Raw genomic sequence first — 23,458 nt, 5'->3', positions numbered from 1 at the left:
AGTGCTAGCGTCAGAGTTGGAAAAACCTGTAAATCTACTAAGAACAAGCTCATTTTGTAATGGGCTACGGATCCAAGGTTAGAAATATCATTAAATCACTATATAGATCAACCTGGCCAAAATCATGGCATATGTGATATAACCCTAAAAGTCAAGGATAACAACACAACATGAGACTGCAGGCTCCATGTTCAGATCTTTTTTTCCTTTTAATTTAGATGTATAACTATAGTACATCACTGATGATCTAAATTGCCCATAGGTGTGAATGTGAGAGTGACTGGTTGTTTGTCTCTACATGTCAGCCCTGCGATGAACTGGTAACATGTCCAGGGTGTACCCCCCCTTTGCCCATAAGTAGCTGGGATAGGCTCCAGCGACCCTCATGACTCTAGTGAGGATAAAAGCGGGTTCAGATAATGAATGAATGAATGTTTCAAAGCTTTTTTTTTTCACCCAAGAAGCCAGTCACCACCAATGCAGCTCCCTAATTCACACACCCATCTGAACACATGTAAAACAAGTGGTGCCAGGCACAACAAACCCCGGCCCTCACATGTATTGTAGCTTATTTTGGCATCGACCCAGCTGATGTCATCATGTCTATGCGTGTGCTGATGTCAGCATAGACATAGACAGCTTAGACAAATTTCTATTATAAGTAATTGTGGGAAAAAAAAGATTTAAAAAAATCCATAAAAAATTTAACTTTTACCTACTTTTATCAAAATGTAATCACATCTATTCTGGGTCACTGGCAATCTATAAACCCAATTTGGTATGAATTCAACCAACAGTTTTGCTGCTAAAGAGTTAACAAACAAACAAACAAACCGATCCAATAACAATAGCCCTTGCCTCGCCTTCAGGGGGCGGGGTAATAACAACAATGACAATGAAAATATCACATACTGTATTGCATTATTTAAAGTAGTGGATCTCATTTTACAGTAATTTCATCATAGTAATTTTATACAGTGGTGGCCAAAATTATTAGAAGACTTGGCATATTTAAGAGGCTTCATCTGTTTTTTTTTTTTAATTGGCCATTAAAATACCCATAAAACAAATGAAATACCTACAAAGTCATCATTACACTCTATAAACCATAGGAACCATAAAAACAGTAGGACTCATTTCATCTAATATTTGTTATGTTCAAGAAACCATCTGCATGTTTCATGAACATTAATGAAATTAAATCATGTTTTGGAGGCAAAAAAAGTCAATATTTTCAGATCTGCCAGATGTTCTAATAATTTTGGCCACCACTGTACGTCATGACACAGTAACTGTTCTGTAAATGTAGATAACAAATGATTTACCCTTGTGTAAAAACATATGATTCATTTCTTCTTTATTTTGAAACCTATGTACTTTGTCACATTCCTCCATATTTTTGCATTTCCTTCATATACATTTGTGCCCAAATGACAAATATATTGTAGTAAAGAATCTAATGTGTGACACAGTGATAAAAAGAAATGAACATAAGATTAATTTATATGTTTCTCTATCCTCACATGTTCTATATCATGATGTTGCATAGCCTGCATCTGTTTTCCCAGTAATGCTAACGCCAACTTCAAGCACAGGGACAACAGCTGATTATGGTTTTAATGTTACATTCTTACTGAAGCCTTGTCCTGTGGATTATACAGACTACAGTTTTTTTTAAGTGTTGGTCACATAGTTTTATTTGGTCTTGCTTTTATTTGGTCCATGCTAATCATGACCCACGCTCCTGATTTAAGAGGCTCTTGGATCTCAACCAGCATCAAGTGTGCTGGGAGTGCTGGAACCAGTTTTCCTGGCCAAGAGCCCATTCTCTGAATGTTGAAATGTGAAGAACTGCTTTGAGATTAGATGCCAGCTCTGAACTGGCCCACAGGCTGCCTCGGTGGAAAAGAGGGTGGAGATTTGTGCAATTTTCTTGGCTTTTCACTTTGTTGTAATCCTCTTAAAAGCGTCCAGTAAATTCAGTCATATATATACTGTGTGTGTATGTGTGTGTGTGTGTGTGTGTGTGTGTGTATATATATATATATATATATATATATATATATATATATATATATATATATATATATATATATGTATACACATACACATACACATATATAGCTGTCAAACGATGAAAATTTTTAATCAGATTAATCACGGGGTTGCTGTGGATTAATTTCGATTAATCATGATTAAATATCATTCATTTTTAATCTATATTAATCGTGTTTCATTTTTCATGAACGAACAGACTCAAGAAAGAAAGTAACATATATGCACTTAACGTGTTTGTCGCAAGCTGAGGCAATGCATTAGCTGAAGTGCTAACAGAATCCCTGATTAACGTGTACTTCTTGTTAATATGGTATTTTAAGATGGAAGTGCTTCGGTGAAAAGAAAACTCCTTCCTGCAGAGTGTGTATAATACTTTATGTTGGTCGACTGTTTCGCCTTGTTTTTTTTTTTGTCCTCGTATTTCCATCCAGAGGGCCAACGTGCTGTTTAGTGTCTTCCATATTTATGAGTTGGTTCTGCTGCCTGTCACTGCCAGATCAACTGCCCATTTGTTCATGCACAATGGTAACTCTACTTGGACATACTGCCTCAAATGTGTTGGCAGAGACATTCAGAGTCATTCTGTGTTGCAGATGGGTTAATAGCATTAAAATTTTATATCTATATATATATATATATATATATATATATATATATATATATATATATATATATATATATATATATATATATATATACATACACACACACACACACACACACACACATATATATATATATATATATATATATATATATATATATATATATATATATAGCCAAAAGTATTGGTTCACCTGCCTTGACTGGCATATGAACTTAAAGGAGTAAAATTTTGCATTTTTAAATGGAAGTATGCATTTTCAAACATTTCCCTGTGGTCTACATAAACTGTAAATGCTCTGCTTGGGTCTGAATTCTTCATTAATTCAACACCATAGGTCCATCTTCCACCCTATTTCTGAGTAATGACACCAGAAAGGTGGTTTGGAGTGCTGGCCCTTTAAATGCAAATGAGCCACTTCAAGCCCCGCCCCCTCCAGGTTGTTGACAGTGTGTTCTGTCCAATTCAGCCACTTGTGTTCTTTAATACAACCAACAACTGCACATTTTAGGTAATCGGCTTGAAGTTTGGACATATTTTTTCAGTTTTTACTACAACCGCTGCTGCTGACAAACAATTATGTCGTACTCGAAGACACGTTTGTTGGAAGTCTTGACCTTATATGTGCAAATGCAAGTAGTTATAAAAACATAACAAATTAAGCAGGAATTGAAACAGGTTGTAGAAATCCACTCGATTTTTGCCGGAATGAATATAAAGATAGCTTTGCAGCATCTGGAGGGTTCAAATTCATCTCGTTTGCTTCAGCACACAAACAGATTTTGAACAATTCCGTGCTCCCAACTTTGTGGGAACAGTTTGGGGATGGCCCCTTCCTGTTCCAACATGACTGTGCGCCAGTACACAAAGCAAGGTCTGTAAAGACATGGATGAGAGAGTTTGGTGTGGATGAACTGGACTGGCCTGCACAGAGGCCTCACCTCAACCCAATAGAACACCTTTGGGATGAATTAGAGCGGAGACTCAGAACCAGGCCTTCTCGTCTAACATCAGTGTGTGACCTCACAAACGTGCTTCTGGAAGAATGGTCAAAAATTCCCATAAACACACTCCTAAACCTTGTGTTATATATATAGCTGTTATAGCTGCAAAGGGTGGACTGACGTCATATTAGACCCTATGGATTAAGAATGGGATGGCACTTCACTGCTCGCAGTTCATATGCGAGTCAAGGCAGGTGAGCTTATATATATATATATATATATATATATATATATATATATATATATATATATATGTGTGTGTGTGTGTGTGTGTGTGTGTGTGTGTGTTTGTTGCATTGTGTCCACATTGCACATCCCAGAAATCACATATGGTTAGTCTCATAGCACATCTGCCTAATTCACATTTTTGGTCAAATTGTGATATCTGCATAAAATAAAGCAGCAGTGTTAGAAGAGAAAAGTTACACAGATATCACAATTTGGCAAAAAAATATGACTTAGGCAATTATGCTATGAGGGTCATGGTATGACAAGACTCAGCATCATAAGGCTCATACATTAGAGTACAGTACATGTGGATACACTGACATGTGCAGACACCATACATAAGATGATGCACATTGACATGATAATGGCTGAAACATACAATGTGACTTGTGTGAGCGGCTCCTTCTTATCACGTTGATTCAATACCGCCACATGTGGAGCAGATTAAGATAAAGAGCCTGTTTACTTAAATAAATCGCTCAAATAAATTGCTCAGAAGTCATAAACAGGGAAATGAGGTGAAAATTGGCACAATAAAATCAGCCAAGTCGTAACATTCACATCTGTACAGTCAAGAAGAAAGAACAAAATGCAAGTAAACAAACTTTAGAGGACACCTTGGCGGCCGGTTTCCTATCATCAGCAAAAAGTCCTGTCTGCGCCTTTCAAACAGGATTTGCATTAGATAACTGTGAGATTATGCAGCTGTATCGTTTGGGTTAGTCTCCTGCTGGGGTGTGCTGAATCATATACTCGATAGTTTAAGGTGCAATATCACAGGAGTGTAACCTTGAAGACCTTCTCTTTGAAGGACCGTCAAGGAAAGAGTCTTTGCTTTATTTTCAGCGTTTCAGCAGCAAAGTTTGTTTTTCACCGCACATATCCAATAAATTATGTCCTAAAAAGTGAAAAATATGAATATACTCCTACCTATATCTACATTTTACACATTCAGTGAAGTTTTCTTTCTTCTCTATGTTTGTGGTGGGATTTTAACCCATAAAGGCCCAGTGGTACATTGTGTGAGTTCCTGATTGAATTTTTCTCTAAATTTAACTTTTCTTAAATGATTTATCACCATTTATTATAATATTATTCTCTGTATATTGCATTTTTTGAGTGTAAATCATTTATTTTCCTACATTTACTTCACTGATCATGTACATGTTCATAAAAGCTCAGATTAATTTTGAGGGTTATTATATCAGAAACAGAGAAAACTGAAGAAAAAGTGACTTTTCCAGCAAAGATGTCATTACCTTTACACAAAAACAAGCATCTCCATCCACTGTCATTTATTAAACTCTATGGGTTTTACTGGTGAATCAATGTGTAGAAGATGACGGTGTTTCCATGTTCACTACGGAGCCTCTAAACATCCAAATGGGTCATATCTGATGACCATGAAAAGACGACAAACTGCATTTTATCTGAATTATTTATATCTTTTGATAGAATTAGTGGATCAACAGGTATTAAACATTTTAGATCAGTAGATAGTTTTGGTCACCAGTGGTTGTTTGGGTCTTTATTAGTTAAGGTACAAGTACTCTGTGTTGTTCTTTTCCTCATTCATTCTTATCTTTCAAGAATACATTTCCTTCTAACCACTGACACTACACACATGGCTCTTCAGTATGTTGCATATGTGCCTTTATGTGAAATATTCAACCCTAACTTTGGAAAGTTTTCTTTCCCGGATCATCTGCTAACGCTTTAAGTAATTTCATTTGAGCTCAGATCACTGCACTGGATTCCTTATTTCACTAAAAAGCCACAGCCATCCAAACTGACAAGAAAGAGCCCTCTAATGTAAAATGATACTTTGAAAAGGAGGCAATATTGGTAATAATGAGAAGCAGCCTACAGAAAGCCTCAATCTCTGGATCAGATCAGGCCAATTTCACTGAACTCTGTAATGATTGTAAAGTCACTTTCCACTTACCTTGACAAAAGCCAATGCTCAATCTCATTTCCTGTTAGACATTCAGCCTTCAAATATCACAATGTACTTTCATAGTAAAATACCCAAAGTAATCCATGTAATTAATGTGACAATTATATTAAAGAAGACAACCATGGGATTAGAATCAGTGGAAATCCGTGGAAAAGGAAATCTGCAGGATTGAAATACTTTTTGCAAACAGAGATTGATGTCAAAGCAGCAGAGCTAAACGAGATGATCAGAGTTTTGTGTGGGTGCATCTATTTTGGACCAGTGAGATTTGTCCTAATTCAATCTGCATTGTTTAAAAGTTGGTACAAACACAGCTGGCGTGCCTTGCTCCACTGCCTGCCATCTGGAATGACTTTTTTTTTTTTTTTTTGGTGTATTTAAGTAGAGAGCCACAGTACATATTTATGCATAAGCTAAAGGAGAGACTTCTCTTGTGCATGTGCAAAACAGGAACTCATCAATACCAATAAAAAGCTGTTCCAGCAAATGCACTTCATTTAACATCTTTCCAAAACAGAGCATCCATCACTACTTGAAAGAAAGCTCCGGACTCCAATGCAATATGCACCGTGGCCTTGTTCCAACTCTGTTTTCTACTTTACCTTCAGTGGGGACACTGGTGGGTGGGTGGGAAGTAGGTGTTTCCCTGTCTGCAGTGGCGTCTTTGCTTCTTGACGTTGTTTTGGCAACGACTGTTGTGGTGAACGGGTACAGGTATGTTGTGTCAATGATGTCACACAACTTGTCCTTGGTCTGGAAGATGAGACAGTCTGTCAGTGCTGTGTCTCTTGTCTTAAAATAATAATGTGTAAGGAGATAAAGGGTAAAGGGTTTCCATCCTTCAGTTCCAACAGGTCCCAACATGCACTTCTCAAGTAGCAATTAAAGTACTGCAACATCCTTAAGTCACGTGTATTTATTTTGAATTCCCACCTCATCTGGACAGCTGTTGTCCACCCAGTCCTGTCGATGACGGTCAAAACCACTGGAACATCTGAGAGAGGAGCGAATAAAACTGTCAGTCCAAACAGAGACTTAATATTTTTAGGCTAAAACATACAGTGTGTACTCTGTTCAATGAGTCATTTTATCATGGATGTTTATTCTTAACTAATGAAAGTCATTTATTATGGTGGGTGCATAATAAATGTTCTTATATTACTGTAACTAAGGATACAGTGCATATTCAGTACACATTCACCAGTATTTGGTTATTCCTACACATATTAGTAGCATTTTGACCATCATTAGAGGACAATTAATGACTAATTTTGCATATTTCTACAATTGCACGGCCAGAAGGAGAGTCTTAACCATCTCCTAATTACTTCTTACTGATTTTAAAGGATCTATATGTAGCATTTTTAGTTTAGAATATTTTTTTAAAAATTACCTAGAAGGATTACAAGTGTTTCTGAAATAATGACAAACATGGTAATGTATTGTATTGCAGGGTTATGAACTGCATTTATCCACAGCCACAGGCCACTAGAGGGAGTAGTGAGCAACTCTGCAGGCCTCCCACGGCGATAAAAACTAACACCAAGGCTGAAATAAGGATGAGAACCACTAAGAAATCGCTCTCCGAATCAAAGAAATGGATAAAGTGAGGAACATTGCAGTAGTTTTCACCACCGGACATAGCTTTAAAGTAAAAGAATGGGTTTTGATGCTAAAATCACAGCATTTCTTCAACATGGGTGAATATGAAGGTATGAAGTTGATACAAAAAATGCCTCTGACTTCACCTTGACAATTCAAAACAAATCTTTAGTGCAGCTTCTTTGACAACATAAACCATACAGGGATTAAACTGTGGCTGTTTTTCTGCCCGTGGGCCAAAACCGGCCCACCATAGGGTCCAATGAAGCCCATAGGCGGAATTTGTAAAATGCTAAAATTACTCTAAAATTACTAGACATTAACAATCATTTTAGTTCAGGTTCCACATTCAGCCCAAATCGATCTCAAGTGGGTCGGCCCAGTAAAATACTATCATAATAACCTGTACATAGTGACAATTCCAACTGCTTCTCTTTGTTTTAGTGCAAAAAAAAAAAGCAAAATTACATGAAAATTGTTACATTTACAAACTATCTTTTCACCATTATTATTATTAATTAATTATTATTTAGAGAACTGTAATTTCAATGTGCATTTTTAAGTTGTAATGCACATGTGTAAATGATAAACTGAGGCAAAATATTGTTAAAATTGCACTTATTTTTGTCAGTTTTTTCATGGTTCACAATTTTTAAGAATTGTTTATAGATGTTAACATTTTCATCATGTAATTTTCCTTTTTTTTTTTTTTTTACACTAAAACTAAGAGAAAAGTTTGGAATTTACATTATTTGTTTTTTATTATGTTACTATTTTACTTGTCTTTGAAGATCATACAATTTTCTTTCAATAAATCAATATCAATACAAAATAATTAGTGGTTCCTAAGGGAAACCATATTTTAAGTATTACTGCAGTATTCAGTCACTCACATTTTAGATCATGAAATAACTGCTGTATCTCCTTCCACCACCTTGATCTTATTATGTGCCTCAAATAAACTGGCCTTCGACAGGCTTTTCTAAGACTAAACGAGTATCTGATTGAGTAATGGACAGTGTAATTGGCAGAGATTCAGAGCTGTAGCTGCAGGACTTGTGTACTGTACTGTGGATGTTTTCATTTTCCATAATAATCCCTGCTTTTCTGCCTAGAATGGAGCACAGAGGCAAACATCTGGATCTCCCACTCCCTGCCTCTCTTTGAGGTCTGGACCCCTGGATTACGAGGAGGGAGCGGCTATGCACAGTATGAAAATGCAGGATCTGTGAGAGGGAAGTTCACCGGGTCATGGGGCCTTAGGATGAGGCTGAGTCGACTGTATCATCGTCTGAGACTTCTAATAAACTCAAAGACAGCAGCTGCTGATGTTTCATGCAGTAAATAGATAAATAAAAGAGAACTCATCCACTTATGAACCGTCCGGACCACTTTTGTGCATGTCCTGTCTTCAGCAGTAAACTTCCACATCCTTAGCCTCACAGCATAACTGCGTAAGTCAGTGGTTCTCAAACTTTTTATAGTAGAGTAACCCTGCCAAGTACCCCCAACTCTCGCTTTAGCATTTTTGATTTTAAAAAAAATTGGCAAAATTTGTTCTTGTGCCAAGGGTGTCTGTTTATCTTTTCAAAACTTTGTAAACAAACCACATGTATTAAACTGTAATATACAAAAAATGTTTAAGTAAATTTTGTACAAAATACAAACTGAAACGTTCCCTCTTTCATTGATAAGAAAAATAAATAAATTGGGTATTAATTAATAAATGAACCTTTCATCTACAAAAGCTAATTACTTAGCTACTCAAATAAACTCATTTTGACTAATATAATATAGAAATGTTCTTTAAATGTTAACAAAGCTTAAACAAGATGAATGACAATAAAACTACAATTGTTTTTTTTTTTTTATATTTCAGCATTAATTCTCATTATTTTGTATTCGGTACATGATGAGTTATTTAATATATTTTTCCAAAAGAAATTCGAGTACCCCCTGGGCTTCTTCCAAGACCCCTGGGGGTAGGCGTATCCTACTTTGGGATCCCCTGGCCTAAGTGATACACTATATGGACAAAGGTATTGGGATACATTGAATTCAGGAGGTCTGGGATACAAAACAATAATGACAATTGTCATAATCTAGTTTTATATTGTGATAAATATCATTACATTGCATTGATTTGATTAGTTTTTTTTTGTTTTTTTTTATTTGAAATGTTCTGCCTCTAAATTTCTAAAATATATTTTGTGCTCTGACTGTAAATAATCATTTTCTACCTCAACAAACCATCTACTATCTTTACATCTCACTTTGGAAGAACAATTTCCCATTAAACTTTAAGGAAAAATTGACATTTATAAACTACATGAACAAAAATATAGGGACACATCAATGGCTACAGCTGTAAGATAGAGATATAAACATCAATATTAATAACCAATATGATATTTATTCCAAAAGAAAACTATATTATGACATTATTGTTGTTTATTGTTGTCATTATTGTTTTGTATCCCAGACCCGTTAGAAAAAAAACACCTGAATTCATTGTGTCCCAATACTTTTGTCCAAATAGTGTATGACTTAGGCAATTAAGCTATGAGGCTAACGACACAGCATAATCGCAATACTTAGTGTGTGCTTTTGTGCCAATTATGTGTCACTGCGAGTGGGAGATGTCCAGGGAAATGCACAGAAACTAAAACAACCTATGACTATCAGAAAGCAGTGCGTTTATATTCAGCTGTAGTGTGTGTGTGTGTGTGTGTGTGTGTGTGTGTGTGTGTGTGTGTGTGTGTGTGTGTGTGTGTGCTTTGTGCTGTAAGGACAATATGAGTCCAGTAGAGCTTTGGACGTCCCCAGCAGGGCTCATTTCTCCAGAGAACACATTGTTATGGAAATAGCTTTATGTGACGGAGTCCATTTTCATCTTTCCACCTCTCTAATCATCCTATTCCTTTTATCCACCCCCCCCCCCCCCAAAAAAAAAAAAAAATCAGCCTCATCTGTTCAATCAAGCGAGACAGATTCCTCAGCCTAATCCCATACTTCTTTTTTTTCTGGCTGTGTCCCCCCAAACTCCCCCTAGGAGAAAGAGGGGAAAGCAGAATGAGACGCAATATTACAGCAGGTCTGGTCTAACCTGTCCCTGTGGGGAGCTCCTGTTTTTTTTTTTTCTTTCTCAGTGGCATCCATCTCAGATATTTGCCATCTAATACACTGAGTCATGGTACTTTTAATTAGAAATGGGCCGAGGTGCTTCATTTAAATATAAATGAACCTGTGAGGGAAAATATTTCACATTGAAATGGATAGATTGCAACACACACTACAGCTCCAAAATAATTTAGCTTGTGATAATGGTGTTTCTTGACATTAAAAAAATATGTAATAAAAGCAGGGAACACCAGTTTACCTTCTAACACTTAACATTTTCTCATTAACCTCATTTACATTGGACAGACTCCACTTGTGACACACACTAGCTGTGGGTTTTAGGTAAACAAATCCCTTCATTTTCCCCAAACATTCAGCTGGATAGTCAGTTCTGGCCCACGGTGGCTCCAGCGGGATGTATGTTATGCTTTATTAACCTGCTTTAGCACCGGCTCCACACATCAAACTACTTTAACTTGAAAGTTAGCATCAGAGAGGCGCAGCACTCTCACCTTCTCGGCACTTCACAGCCAGAGAAGTTCATTAGGGTTGTTCCCTTAAAATGTCAGCGCCTTTCATTAACACCCCCAAGCCAACAAGGCCGCTATAGATTTTAATTAGTCTGTGTTTAAAGCATGTTTTACTATTTCAAAGGAAGTGGCTGAAGGATAGAAAGAGCAGAAAAGGGCTGAACAGTCAGATATTAACACAGTAAGAAAGCTAATTAAAATGCAGCTTAATGAGATCATTATGACATACATGCACTACCACAGCATCCAGAAATGGCTGGAGAGGAAAAAATTGAACAATACTATATGTAGCTGTAAAATAGTTTGTCTTTGTCAAAGGCAGACCTGGAACAGAGGCAAAGTCAAATCCAAAAATCTCACATAATCTAATAATTCATCTCAATGGACAGAGTAGACGTGCTGCATATTTCAACTGTATTACTGACAGAATAAATGATGACTTTGAAATGAAACAGTAGCAGATTAATATTCCATGGGTGAAGAAGTTCAAAACATAGAACTAAATCCACCCTGATGCAATCTGTACAAAACACTTCATGTAAACTCTGGATAAAACATGTCTCTGACTTGGATATTCACACTTAGTTTTGACTTGGAGATGATAAACTCTACTATCTTGTCATAATTTACTCCTCCTCTCTCTCTTCTTTTTTTTGGTGCTTTTTAACTCAAACTTTTCCATCTAACAAAACAAAACCTACCACAGCTCACATTTCAGCTGTCAGGAAATACTGAGGAGGAAGAGCAACACTTCTTTAGCTGCTCAAATATTTACTTTTGTTTGAAGTGCAGGCAGACAGGACGGATGATAAAAGAAGGCAGCAGAGGTTGACAGAACGGGTGTGACCTGCTATTTTTTGTATAAACATGTTCATAACAGAAGAAAAATACCATCACATCCATGACTGCATGTTACATTGATGTTTAATTCTATGTCATAGTATATGTATAAAATGTAGTTGATGAATGTTTCCACAATTTGTTTTCCATAAAAAAATCAACAGCAACAATAAACAGACATGGTGAATGCATTATGTTTTAACCTACAAAGACCCAAACAGCCACCAGCAACCAAAACCTTCTACTGATCTAAACTTTTTAATACATGTTGATCCTCTAATCCTATCAATACTTGTAAACAACTAATGTGTAATGCAGCTTCTCAGCTTTAAATCATGATCAGAAATGACCCATTTGGATGTTCAGAGCCTCTGTAGTGAACATGGAAACACTGTCATCTACTACAACATTGATTCACCAGTAAATCTATGGAGTTTTATCAATGACAGTGGATGGAGACACTTGTTCTTACATTCAGGTATTGATATATTTGCTAAAAAAGTGACTTTTTCCTCAGTTTTTTTCTATTTTTGATATAGTAACCTTTGAATTTACTCTGAGTTTTTATGAACATCTACATGATCGGTGAATTAAGTATAGGAAAATACCTGATTTACACTGAAAAATGCAAAATACAGAGGATAATATTATCATAAATAGTGATAAATCACTTAAAAATGCTTAACTATAAAGAAAAAATTATTTGGGAACTCCCATAAAAGTGGCACTGGGTCTTTATGGGTTAAACACGTGTATGTGATTACTGCTGCTACCGGTCTCTTATGGAAAACAATAATAAAGGGTGAAGTTGTGATGTAGTATGGGACCATGGGAGTTTTTTTTTTTTTAATTATTATTATTATCACAGATGAAATCAGAAGTGATGTGGAGTTCGGTGATCCAGCTGAAGAATCTTACGACATGATCTGAATTGCAATTTAGGTGAGATACAACCAAACTATAAGAGGTTTTTCTCTAGTTTTCTCTGATTTGTTTGTGTGTGATGGGTGACTGTTACTGTTATCTAACTAGAAAAGCTGCATTTAAGTATTATTCTTGACCAAAGTTAATACCACATTATCTAGATTAAGTAAATGCTAGTCACTGTTTTCCTGCACATACAACTGCAGGTTTTCCATTAATAACTTGGCAGCGTAATTTGTCCTGCAGGAGTTTTATAATGAATCAAAAATGTTACTCCCAGCTGTGTAAATCAGACCCACTGCACTTCACACTTAAGACCTGCAGCTGTTAGGCTAACCATAATTCCTCACCATTATTTCTTCAGCAGCAGCATAAACAACACATTACACAATCTCTGCAAGTTAATGTATAATTCAACTGAACACTTTAGTGCTGAGAAATGCCAAAATATTGCTATAAACTGACTGAAATAAACACAGTAGCCTAGAAAACTCAGCTGTTGATGTCAGTGCAAAAATACAAAAGTTTAGTCTGTTAAATACTGTAATTACACTGATGAATCAGTCTTTACAAACATTGTTAACAATATAAAATGTCAGTAAAGGTGTCAACAAAATATAAAACATAGGTCATTAACCCACAAAGACCCAGTGCTACTTTTGTGGTAGTTCCCAAATGATTTTTTCTCTATATTTAATATTTCTTAAGTGATTTGTCACCATTTATTATAAAATAATCCTCTGTATTTTGCATTTTTCCAGTAAAAATCAGGTATTTTTCAATATTTAATTCACTGATGATGTAGATGTTCATAAAAGCTCAGATTCAAATTGAGGGTTATTATATCTAAAACAGAGAAAACTGAAGAAAAACTGACGTTTTCATCAAAATCTATCATTAACTTAATATAAACCCATTGTGTCCATCCACTGTCATTGATCCAACTTCATGGGTTTTACTGGTGAATCAATGCTGTAGAAGATGACGGTGTTTCCATGTTCACTATAGAGCCTCTGAACATCCAAATGAGTCATATCTGATGACCATGAATAGATGACAAACTGCATCTTACACCAATTATTTACGTGTATTGAATTAGTGGATCAACAGGTATTAAACAGTTCACATTAGCAGATGGCTCTGATCGCTGGTGGATGTTTGGGTCTTTATGGGTTAAATATTTTCAGGCAGAAATGTGTCAAGTAAGAGCAAAACCAGACATTATTAACTAATAAAGACCCAAACATCCACCGGCGAGCAAAATCATTTACTGACAAACTGTTCAATACCTGTTTATCCACTAATCCTATCAATACATGTAAATAATTGGTGTAAAATGCAGCTATTCATGGACATCACATATGACCCATTTGGATGTTCAGAGGCTCCGTAGTGAACTTGAAAACACTGTCATCCTCTACAACATTGATTCACCAGTAAAACCCATGGAGTTGGATCAATGACAGTGGATGGAGACACTTGGTTTATGTTCAGTTAATGATATATTTTGTTGAAAAAGTCACTTTTTCTTCAGTTTTCTCTTTAATCTGAACTTTTATGAACTTCTACATGATCAGTTAATTAAATGAAGGAAATACATGATTTTCACATAAAAATGCAAAATACAGAGGATAATATTAGAATAAATTATGATAAATCACTTAAGAAAGGTTAAAAATGGAGAAAAAATAATTTAGGAACTGTGACAAAAGTAAAACTGGGTCTTTATGGGTTAAAGTATTAAAATATTTAAAACCAAACTCTTCACAAACTCTAGTAAAATGACTAAAAATGTAAACAACCATGGGAGATGTTTAGATAAACTGAATACGAAGGGAACATGAGTTGGCTGAGGGACTCTTCTCATAATAAAAGTATCAAACCTGTTGAGGCGATGGCACCAACTGCAGTTGAAGTTGATCTGTGAGGAGATGCATGAGCTGCAGCTGGTAAACTGGAGACAGGCTGAGGAGGAAAAAGGTCAAAACAGGTCAGATCTCAGTCAGTAATTTATGCTCTTTATAGTCCACTTGACACACAGCTGAGGCCCTGTGCAGCTGAGAAAGTCTTCACGCTTTAACGTGATAAGGAATGCATCCAATAATACCAAACAGGCTTGTGTTTGAGCCTAAAGCTGTTGCGATAAATACTTCTTACTTGGTAGAGGCATCATTTCGACTGCTGTAGAATTAGTGATCCTCGTCTTTGTCAGCTCCACACGGTGGTACTCGTAGATTGTCCTCCGTCTCACATCTATATTTTAGAGAAAGGGAAGACAGAGTGAGAGAGTGAACAGCAAATTTTCCACCCTGATATGAGAACTGGAACAAGTGGTCCCTGAAGAAAGAGAGGTGGAGGCAGAATCAGGTCATATGGGATGCTACCACAGCACTTTATTTCTCCCTCTCTGTGTGCCCGAGTGTCAGCCTGCGACTTGGCAATGGACGATAGCAATTTCCCCTGGGAGGTGATATCAATCAGGCCCCGTTGAAAGGCTGCCTTCCCAGTCATCTGTAACAGCAAGTCATCAGCCGGGCTAAGATGGAGCGATTGATTAGATACATCATTGACTCTCATTGCCTCCTCGCCTTTATAACTCACATGGGCCAGTGTAAAACGGCCTGCTTAGTTTTCCTGGCAATGCATCTTCACTTCCACCAATAGAATTGGAAGGAAGGAGGATGGGATATATGGTCTGTTAAAGTCAAAAAGGCTCTGTCGAATTCTTTTACAGATCTGATAACAACTCTTTGGTGCTGGTAATGTAGTGATTATTTGAGACTTAACTGGATTTTTATGTGATATTCTCAGCAGATTCTTCAGGAGTAAGTGTAAATCAGCAGAATAAATCACTGGTATGCACTGCAACATGCGCTGAAACATTGCTTAATACATGACATTTTCAATAACAGTTGTATTTGCTTGACCAATGAACTAAAAAATTGAAATTCAATACACTAGACGGTGGCTGTGTAATGCACAGAAAGCAATGCCTTGCAAGTCTCATTCATCAAACATTTTCAGTGAAACAGTTCTTATTAAATATCTTCAAGGTTACAGTTTTGCTAGGTTGACTGTTCATCCTGATTGTCGGCTACAGGTTCCCATGACCGGATGTTGTTTCCCCGCAGACCTGCTTGGTTTCATTACAGCCAGGACAACTGATCAAAGCAGCAAATGTGAGCCTGTTCGGTCTAACAGGAGAATATGACCACCCTTCCTTAACCCCCCCTTCTCCCCAGTGACTGACTTCCTCTTGCCTCTGGCAAAGGAATTATCAGGTGCCTAATGACACGTTGGGGGCCAGGGGAGGGTCAGACCCTCTGCCTGAGGCTGCTAATGTGTGGGCACACTGCACAGCCAGGCGTGCTGTTGGTTTAGAGGTGGAAGGAAGCTGCAAATCATATCAATAACAGCCTGACCTCAGCCACAACACAAACCACACCTAAGGATTGATCGAACTTTCACAGATGCTATCAAACAAAGGCTGATTTGATTTGAATGTCTGCAGCTGTAGGTCAGTGCATAATATTTATGGAATCTAGAAGTCAAGTTGCAGATTGCAACCTTCTACATACCCCTCACCTCACCCTCCCCTATGGTGGCTGAAAATAATGGAAAAACAAAAGGCTCTCTCTAGAGTCAGTGTGTTTGTTTTATTTCTGATCCACCAACACAGAAGGTAACAGTTATGCACTGACCCTCAGTGTGTGGTGCTGCATTTATCTACAGCTTCTGTTTTCCTCTTTTTTTTGGCTGTGTTTTTGGTGTTTGTGGGCGTCAACCTTCAGGCTGTCAGTTTATCCAACCGATCAATAACAGTACTACATAGTATGTCTGGATGAAACAATATGGAGATAAAGTGATTCCAGCTCTTCTTTTTCTACACTTTGCACTTAATGTGCAGTTCTGAGGGATAAAAAGCACACACATATACATAGACCTTTCAACCTACTGCTTCTATTAGGCCTGTTGGTGACAAACGCAGCATCAGCTGTGTCGCTTCACTGTCTTCAGAACATTTCTACAGAATTTTGCAGTATGGGTGTGTTTGTAGAAGATAACCACTGTGACAAGATTCAGGAAATAATGTTCTCTTTTCTTTCTTTCTTTTTTTTTTTTTTTTACAACACCCCATTCACTGTCCCCACTCTCTCTTCCTCGCTCCCTGAGAGGAAAGGAAGGGCCATGTTTGAAGAATTCTATTTCCAAACACAAATGAGAAATGTTAATATACTTTGCCTTTAACACGATGCCACATAAATTAAAACAGAGAGAAGAAGAGTGACACACCAAGTAAAGGTGTCCACTCCCTTTGTAGACTGCTCATTCTATAGTAACAAGAACATGATTCTTATTTTCAATTATAGACCAATGCTCTTTGTATAACAGACCCATATATTTTCTTTATTCCAACTATATCACTATCCCCTAGCTACTGCATATAGAACAGTTGCATAAAATCAGTGGGAATATGTGTTCACTCATTACCCCCTTGGCCTCTTCATATATCCAACATAGGAAAAACATTTCTACAAGATAGTATGATTAGATGGGCAATAAATTCAAAACCCCAGAAGTTATAAAACCATATTATCAGTCAGGTAATGTATAACATATATAGAAAAGAAGCTCCAGACCCTGCATCTTCCTTCCTGGGATCCAAATGGCAGTTTAGGGAAGCAGAGGAGGCAGGCGGGGCCTAATGGGAGAGTAGGTGGTTCTGGCTTCATTTAAGAATAACTCACTGTGACTGATAATGTGTAATGCCTTGGGACGCTATATTAAAGCCTGGGTCTTCACATGTGCTTGTACCCGACTTGTTAATTACACACCTTGGCCACAGGACATTCACAAATCTTCCATCTTATCACTGCCTTTACTAGATAGGTCTGCGTTTCCTGCAGGCAGTCTTACTGGAGCTTCTAATCTAAGGTAAAGCTACAGCCGGTTAAAAAATGTCTCTCTAGTTGCCATGGTGTCTCTGCAGTAATTGGCCAAGGAGACACTTAACAGAGTTGAAACACTTCTTCATGGTGCAGCCTGTAGCAGCATTTAAGACATAGAACTGGAACATAACAACAATCAAAATACATGTTTCAATCTGGTAAGGTTAGCATCAGATATGACACTCCCACAGCAAAACCTGTCATAATATTTTACCTTCATTAAGAAGACAGTTGAAGAAGATCAAGCCAAATCCAAAGCAAGATCCTTATTTTTTCAGATTAATGATGATATTTTTCTACAACTGCCCTATAAGTAACATCTTTTACATCTACATGCTGAAGAAAAAAACTAAAAAAAAAAAAAAAGGGGAGGCCTTGAGGTGATGATTGCTTTAAAAATCCACTGAGAATAATAATAATAAATGTGGAGAGATGAGCATTCTGCACACTCATCAAAATGTGATGATTCTTGTTTTTTCTAAAGGTTAATACCTATCTATCCCTTTATTCCTAGCTGTTATTACTTTTCTCTCCTCCTCAATCACAGGACTTGTGAAACCTCTTTTTCTTGCCTTTTTTCCCCACAAACTTCTGTTCTTTTGTTCATAGCCATTAAGCTCCTTTGAAATGAAAGGATGCAAATGCTGCCCTTTTGCATCAGACATGGACATGGACCTGTGCACTTTGCAAATATCACATGCTCACTGAACCCCCCCTCAAAAAAAAAAAAAAAAAATCTTGTTTGTTGCAGCAGTTTGACTTTGCTTACAGCGACAGAAGGCAGTTAGGGCCAATTAATTTCTCTCAGTGTTAAAAAGTGTTACCATCATTTGGTTTAATGTGATAAATGCACACCAGAGCTGGGCTGGTACTGCACTGTGGCTGTTTGCATGTGCAGGAGTTCAGCTCCCTCACAAAATCAGTTTAAGGACTATTTATCATTCTGGTTTCTTGACGAGTGGAATCAGCGCAGTGATCATTTCATACTGATTATCAAAGGAGAAAAATGTCTGACAGGGAAAGGAGAACACACAGTCCCCAGAGACATCAGTCATGTTCGACGCACCATCGTGGTCTCAATCTGCTTCCATTCAAGATTTCATCACTCCGCTACCAAGGAGCTGCACACACTGGTTTCATCATGTTGTGTCACAGGCATCAAACACAGCTTGGTTTATAAAGTCAAGGAGGACAGCACTAAAGGTTCAATACACAAATCTCCCAGTGTCTGCTCAATACAAACTCCTAGAAGGAGGTATTTTTGGGAGAGATTTCAGTGAAGAAAACCAAGTCCATGGTAGAAAAACCTACCACTCTAAAAAATGTAAAAGTATACATTCAGTCATAATCCTCTTCAACCTCAACACAAAGATGCCAACTTTTGGCCTCTCTGATATACTGCAAAGAAGTTTTACAGTATTAGCTTTGACAAATAAATCCTATCTGTGTTAAACACACGCAATTTAAACATGGTTTAAATTAGTGAATAAATGATATTTGACAACTCATTACTGCAACAGAGGCCCAAGAAGAGAGGGAGAGACTGACTGTGGATGAAAAGGTTTGAAGTGTCTCCACTTTGCCTGCATTTGCTTTCAATTTAATAGGCCCAAATTACAGCTATAGCAACTCAGAGGCAAATAGGACAGGCAAATCCTGGAGCACTGCCCACGGCTCTGCCCACCGCCCTTTGAGAGGTGGAACAGTGTTGGAGAAGAGGTGGTGACAGTTGGAGCTAAAGCAAAACAGATGAGGGTGAACTGGGATCTCAGGCAATGAGAGACAGTTTGAAGTTAAGTAAATAAAACAATGATGAGACGGTGGAGTCAGACAGCAGGATGAACTGAAATGTGACTGTTCTTAAAGGCTTGGTGCTATTGGATATTGTTGCTACACCTGTGACAGTTTTTGTTCTGGAGAGATATGTAAGCGGTTTTTAACCACTATGACAGACTCAAAATTTGAGAGTTTTTAAAAACAAGTACTCACTTTGACACACAATGAACAATAGCTCCATAACCAGCCAGATGGTAGAAAACTCCCCCTCCAGCTGCAATTTTAATGTTTCCAGCTGACTCCATTTAAAGTAAGATACAGTGTGTATACATACTGTATACTGCCATGCTGAAAACTGATGCCAACATTACATTATAGTGGACTCTATTGCATTTTATACATTGTGCAATTCCACATAGCAAATGTTTAGGTCTGAATGGGAAGTTTTCTAATGGAACTTAAGATCTCCATATACTATGTAGTGAACCAATACTATACTCCATGAGTCTGAAATACTAGTTTACACCTATAGGTATTTGATAAATGTGTTGACTTGGCATAAACAATGGAAATTATATAATTTTACTAAAATGTAATGAGATTCATAGGACTCTTATAACTTTTATAGACCGTTATTCAAAGAAGATGCTCCATGAAGACACTGTTCTTTGATCAAGTTTAACCTCACCTCCTCGTCTCACCTCACTAATGACAGGAGGTATAAAATCACTATCTATAAAGTAAAATCGCTATAATACAGCTCATTTTGCTCAGAATCAATCCATGTAACTTGCCATCACAAATACTTTTAGTAGATGTTGTAATAGACATAGTATGTGATACTTTAAACATGTGTTTGAGAGAAAGAATTTGTATAGATGGTACATAAAAATAGACAATGAGATATTGCTTCGCTCTAAATGTAGAAGTGAATTCCGAATCCTGTTGCTATAGGCCATAAATCCCATTTATTCACTGTTATTCTATGAGTCTTTGGCTGAACTAAAAACACAAAGTACATATCCAGTGTTTCCCAAAGAGCATGTCAGTCTTTTCAGGTATATTTGTGGTTAAACTTAGTTTTTCTGATCAGTTTCTTTTTAATTATTATTATCATTTTTTTCATTAGATGCTTTAAAAATGGGTGCAGGCTTTAACAACTAACTAATCACAGGCCTGAATCCATCAGAAACCAGAAACCAATCAGATGTCCAGCCCATGCACAGATTCTGGCTCCAAACTGCATCACACAGACAACATGCCAGTTCCTGTGACCACAATATTTTGGCGTCATTTGTACAAAGTGAGAGGAAGTGGCGCCACCGTGTCCACCTTAATATGCAGTGTACAGAGCTGCCAAGGTGTGTGCGTACGGTGCAATTTGAAGTCAAAGTCTGCAGATGTCTGATTCATTTCCAGCAACAACTAGTTATTACAGCTGTCAATCATACGTTTAAGACCAGTGTCCCTTTATCTCACCAGCATGTTCTATCAAGAATCAATAACAACTTGAATTTGTGAGGTTGTCAGGTTCTGCCACTGTGTTAGAGTCCTGTGGTCTTGATGCAGGAGATCAATCTCACAATAGAAGTGGGTGGTACTTTCACTGGAGGAGAACTCAACTAATTAAATCAAAGTCCATATATAACTTTCTATCAGTGCTCAAGCATGACTGTGTTGATATCTCTACCCATTTACATGCTATTCCAGTCATCAAAATATGGCCCATTATAAATAAAGGTAAATTACTTACAGCAAAACTGTGAACAGATTTTGTAGATGTTTGGTTGTTGAAATGTCGACATTTGTGACCTTGAGTTTAACCCTTCAAGGTTGCTCAAGGTCAAAGGTCATAGACTCAAATGAAAGTCCATATATGACTTCCTATCAGTGCTCAATAGTAACTATATTGATGTCTGTAACCATTTCCATGTTATAAACCATCAAAATATGGACCACTATAAGTAAATGCAAATTTTTTATATTTCAAAAATTTAAAAATCCAAATATCTCACTGAGAACAGACTTTGTAGACATGGTCCCAAGGAAGCTTGGGAGACGCCAGACACAGCGCCTTCACAATACCTCATGGCCTATTGAATAAAAATTATTGTGATGAAAATCTACATAAAGAAGTTTTAAATCTTAACTGTTAGACTCTTTGAGGGAATGGGATTTACCTGGGGGGGCAGAGCCTTTTCTATTGTCACTCCAACCCTCTGGAACCCCTCCCACCAACCATCCAACACTGCTCCAACCTCAACACCTTTAAATCCCTTTTAAAAAGTCAGTTATTTGAGATTGCTTTTAATGTTTAATTATTTTATATTCATATACCTGCCTTTTGCACCTGCTTTTTATCTGTTTTTAATGTGTTTGGTTTCTGCTTTTATCTGCTGAATGTATGTGTATTTGAGTACCATGAAAAGCTATACAAATAAAATGTATTATTATTATTATTATTATTATTATTATTATTATTATTATTATTATTATTATTATTTATAACCTCTACTATTGTGAAACACCAGGTGGACACCAAGACATTTGTCTTTAGTTTTGGGGAACTGTCATTACATCCAATTATATGTTTTGTTGCAAAAATAAGTTAAAATAAGAGCGTAGGTGTGTTTAAGACTCACTGGGTATCTGCTGGATCTTGTGGACCACCACAAAGGCATCAGACAGGCCCACCTTAACAGGGTGATTGACAGAGCTGATCTGTGACACCTCAACGGGGATCTGAAATAGAAAAGGTGGGGGGAGGGGGGGTCAATTACCATGACCATAACAATCTGTCTGGGACAGGCTGGAAAATAGGAACAGACTGACAGTAACAACAATTCAACCAATTTATTGCTATCTTCCATAGGAATAGGGGCATTATGAAACTTCAATATGACCATCTGTGTGTGTAGAATGAAAATTTCAGGCATGTAGAGAATAGAAATGGGTGACTGACATGTCTCAGAGAGATCAGATCAAAAGAGAGACTAAAAATACTAGTTTTTATGCAACAACATAAATGGAGATACTGAAAATTCATTATATTTACTGCTCATTAAAATTCAAATTCAAGTCATATAGAATTGTTCTGCTCTTTTGAGAACATGACAAATAACAAAAGAGGCCTGGAGAATAAAAGAAGCAGCCCTTCTATTAGAACCATTACATTTATCATTGTGCTCATGATTAGTGCAATTTCACACTCTTACAACAGTCTCTGCTGAGGGATGTGTTTCATTTCCATCCTTTTTTGCATTCACAGGGAGTGTTTTGGACGGATTTTAAAACTGGATCTAAAAGACATTCTTGGGACTTTTAAGACACAGTTTTACCCTCATCTGCTGATACTGCAATGATTCAAACCTTGTTGCATTTCTGTTTAGTTGTAAATCAACCAAATGCAGCTCATGTAAAAAGTATTTCTTAGGGACTGAATGTGTGAATGTAAACAAGAAAGAAGGCTGAAAAATTCACAATAATAGAAAATATGGAGTATAAAAGGGAACACTGAGCCTTTTTACAAGACCATGAAAGTCTGATAACTCTGAGTAATCGGATAATTGCAATAATCAGATCTAACGCATTTACATGCACTTAAGAAATGCGATAATGAAAAAACCCAGGTTTAGACGCTCACGTCCATTATTGGATTTCTTTCAGAGCACAAAGTGATGGTGACCTAAACTTCCTGCTGTCTTCCACTCACATGTGACTATGGAACTTCCATTTTCTATGATTTTAATTGTGTTTACACAGAATGAAATGATTCATATTAGCCTGTATACATGCAGGAAGACATCGGAGTATTGGGGATAAATCCAGGTGTGTTAATCTGGTTCTCATAATAAGATTACTGCAGT

At 37.0% G+C, this 23,458-nt stretch overlaps 1 protein-coding gene and 1 long non-coding RNA gene across 2 annotated transcripts in view; one reads left to right on the top strand and one right to left on the bottom strand.

The window, feature by feature from the left end:
- Positions 1–23,458, bottom strand: part of plxdc2b (plexin domain containing 2b) — a 150,021-nt gene that overhangs the window by 16,959 nt on the left and 109,604 nt on the right. Inside the window, exons 7-11 of the mRNA XM_030123138.1 lie at positions 22,235–22,334; positions 15,025–15,120; positions 14,751–14,832; positions 6,785–6,845; positions 6,454–6,604 (exon numbers count right to left, since the gene is read on the bottom strand). Coding sequence (XP_029978998.1) covers positions 6,454–6,604; positions 6,785–6,845; positions 14,751–14,832; positions 15,025–15,120; positions 22,235–22,334 — 490 coding nt within the window. The remainder of the gene's footprint in view (positions 1–6,453; positions 6,605–6,784; positions 6,846–14,750; positions 14,833–15,024; positions 15,121–22,234; positions 22,335–23,458) is intronic.
- LOC115411191 (uncharacterized) lies at positions 1,115–23,347 on the top strand. The gene is made up of 3 exons (XR_003934178.1): positions 1,115–1,126; positions 19,654–19,666; positions 23,148–23,347. It is a non-coding gene; the product is annotated as an uncharacterized LOC115411191 (long non-coding RNA).

Source organism: Sphaeramia orbicularis, chromosome 20 (assembly GCF_902148855.1).
Source record: "Sphaeramia orbicularis chromosome 20, fSphaOr1.1, whole genome shotgun sequence".
In the NCBI taxonomy this organism is placed as follows: domain Eukaryota; kingdom Metazoa; phylum Chordata; class Actinopteri; order Kurtiformes; family Apogonidae; genus Sphaeramia; species Sphaeramia orbicularis.
Note: the sequence above shows the minus strand (reverse complement) of the source record. Positions and strands in the feature narration are given on the sequence as shown.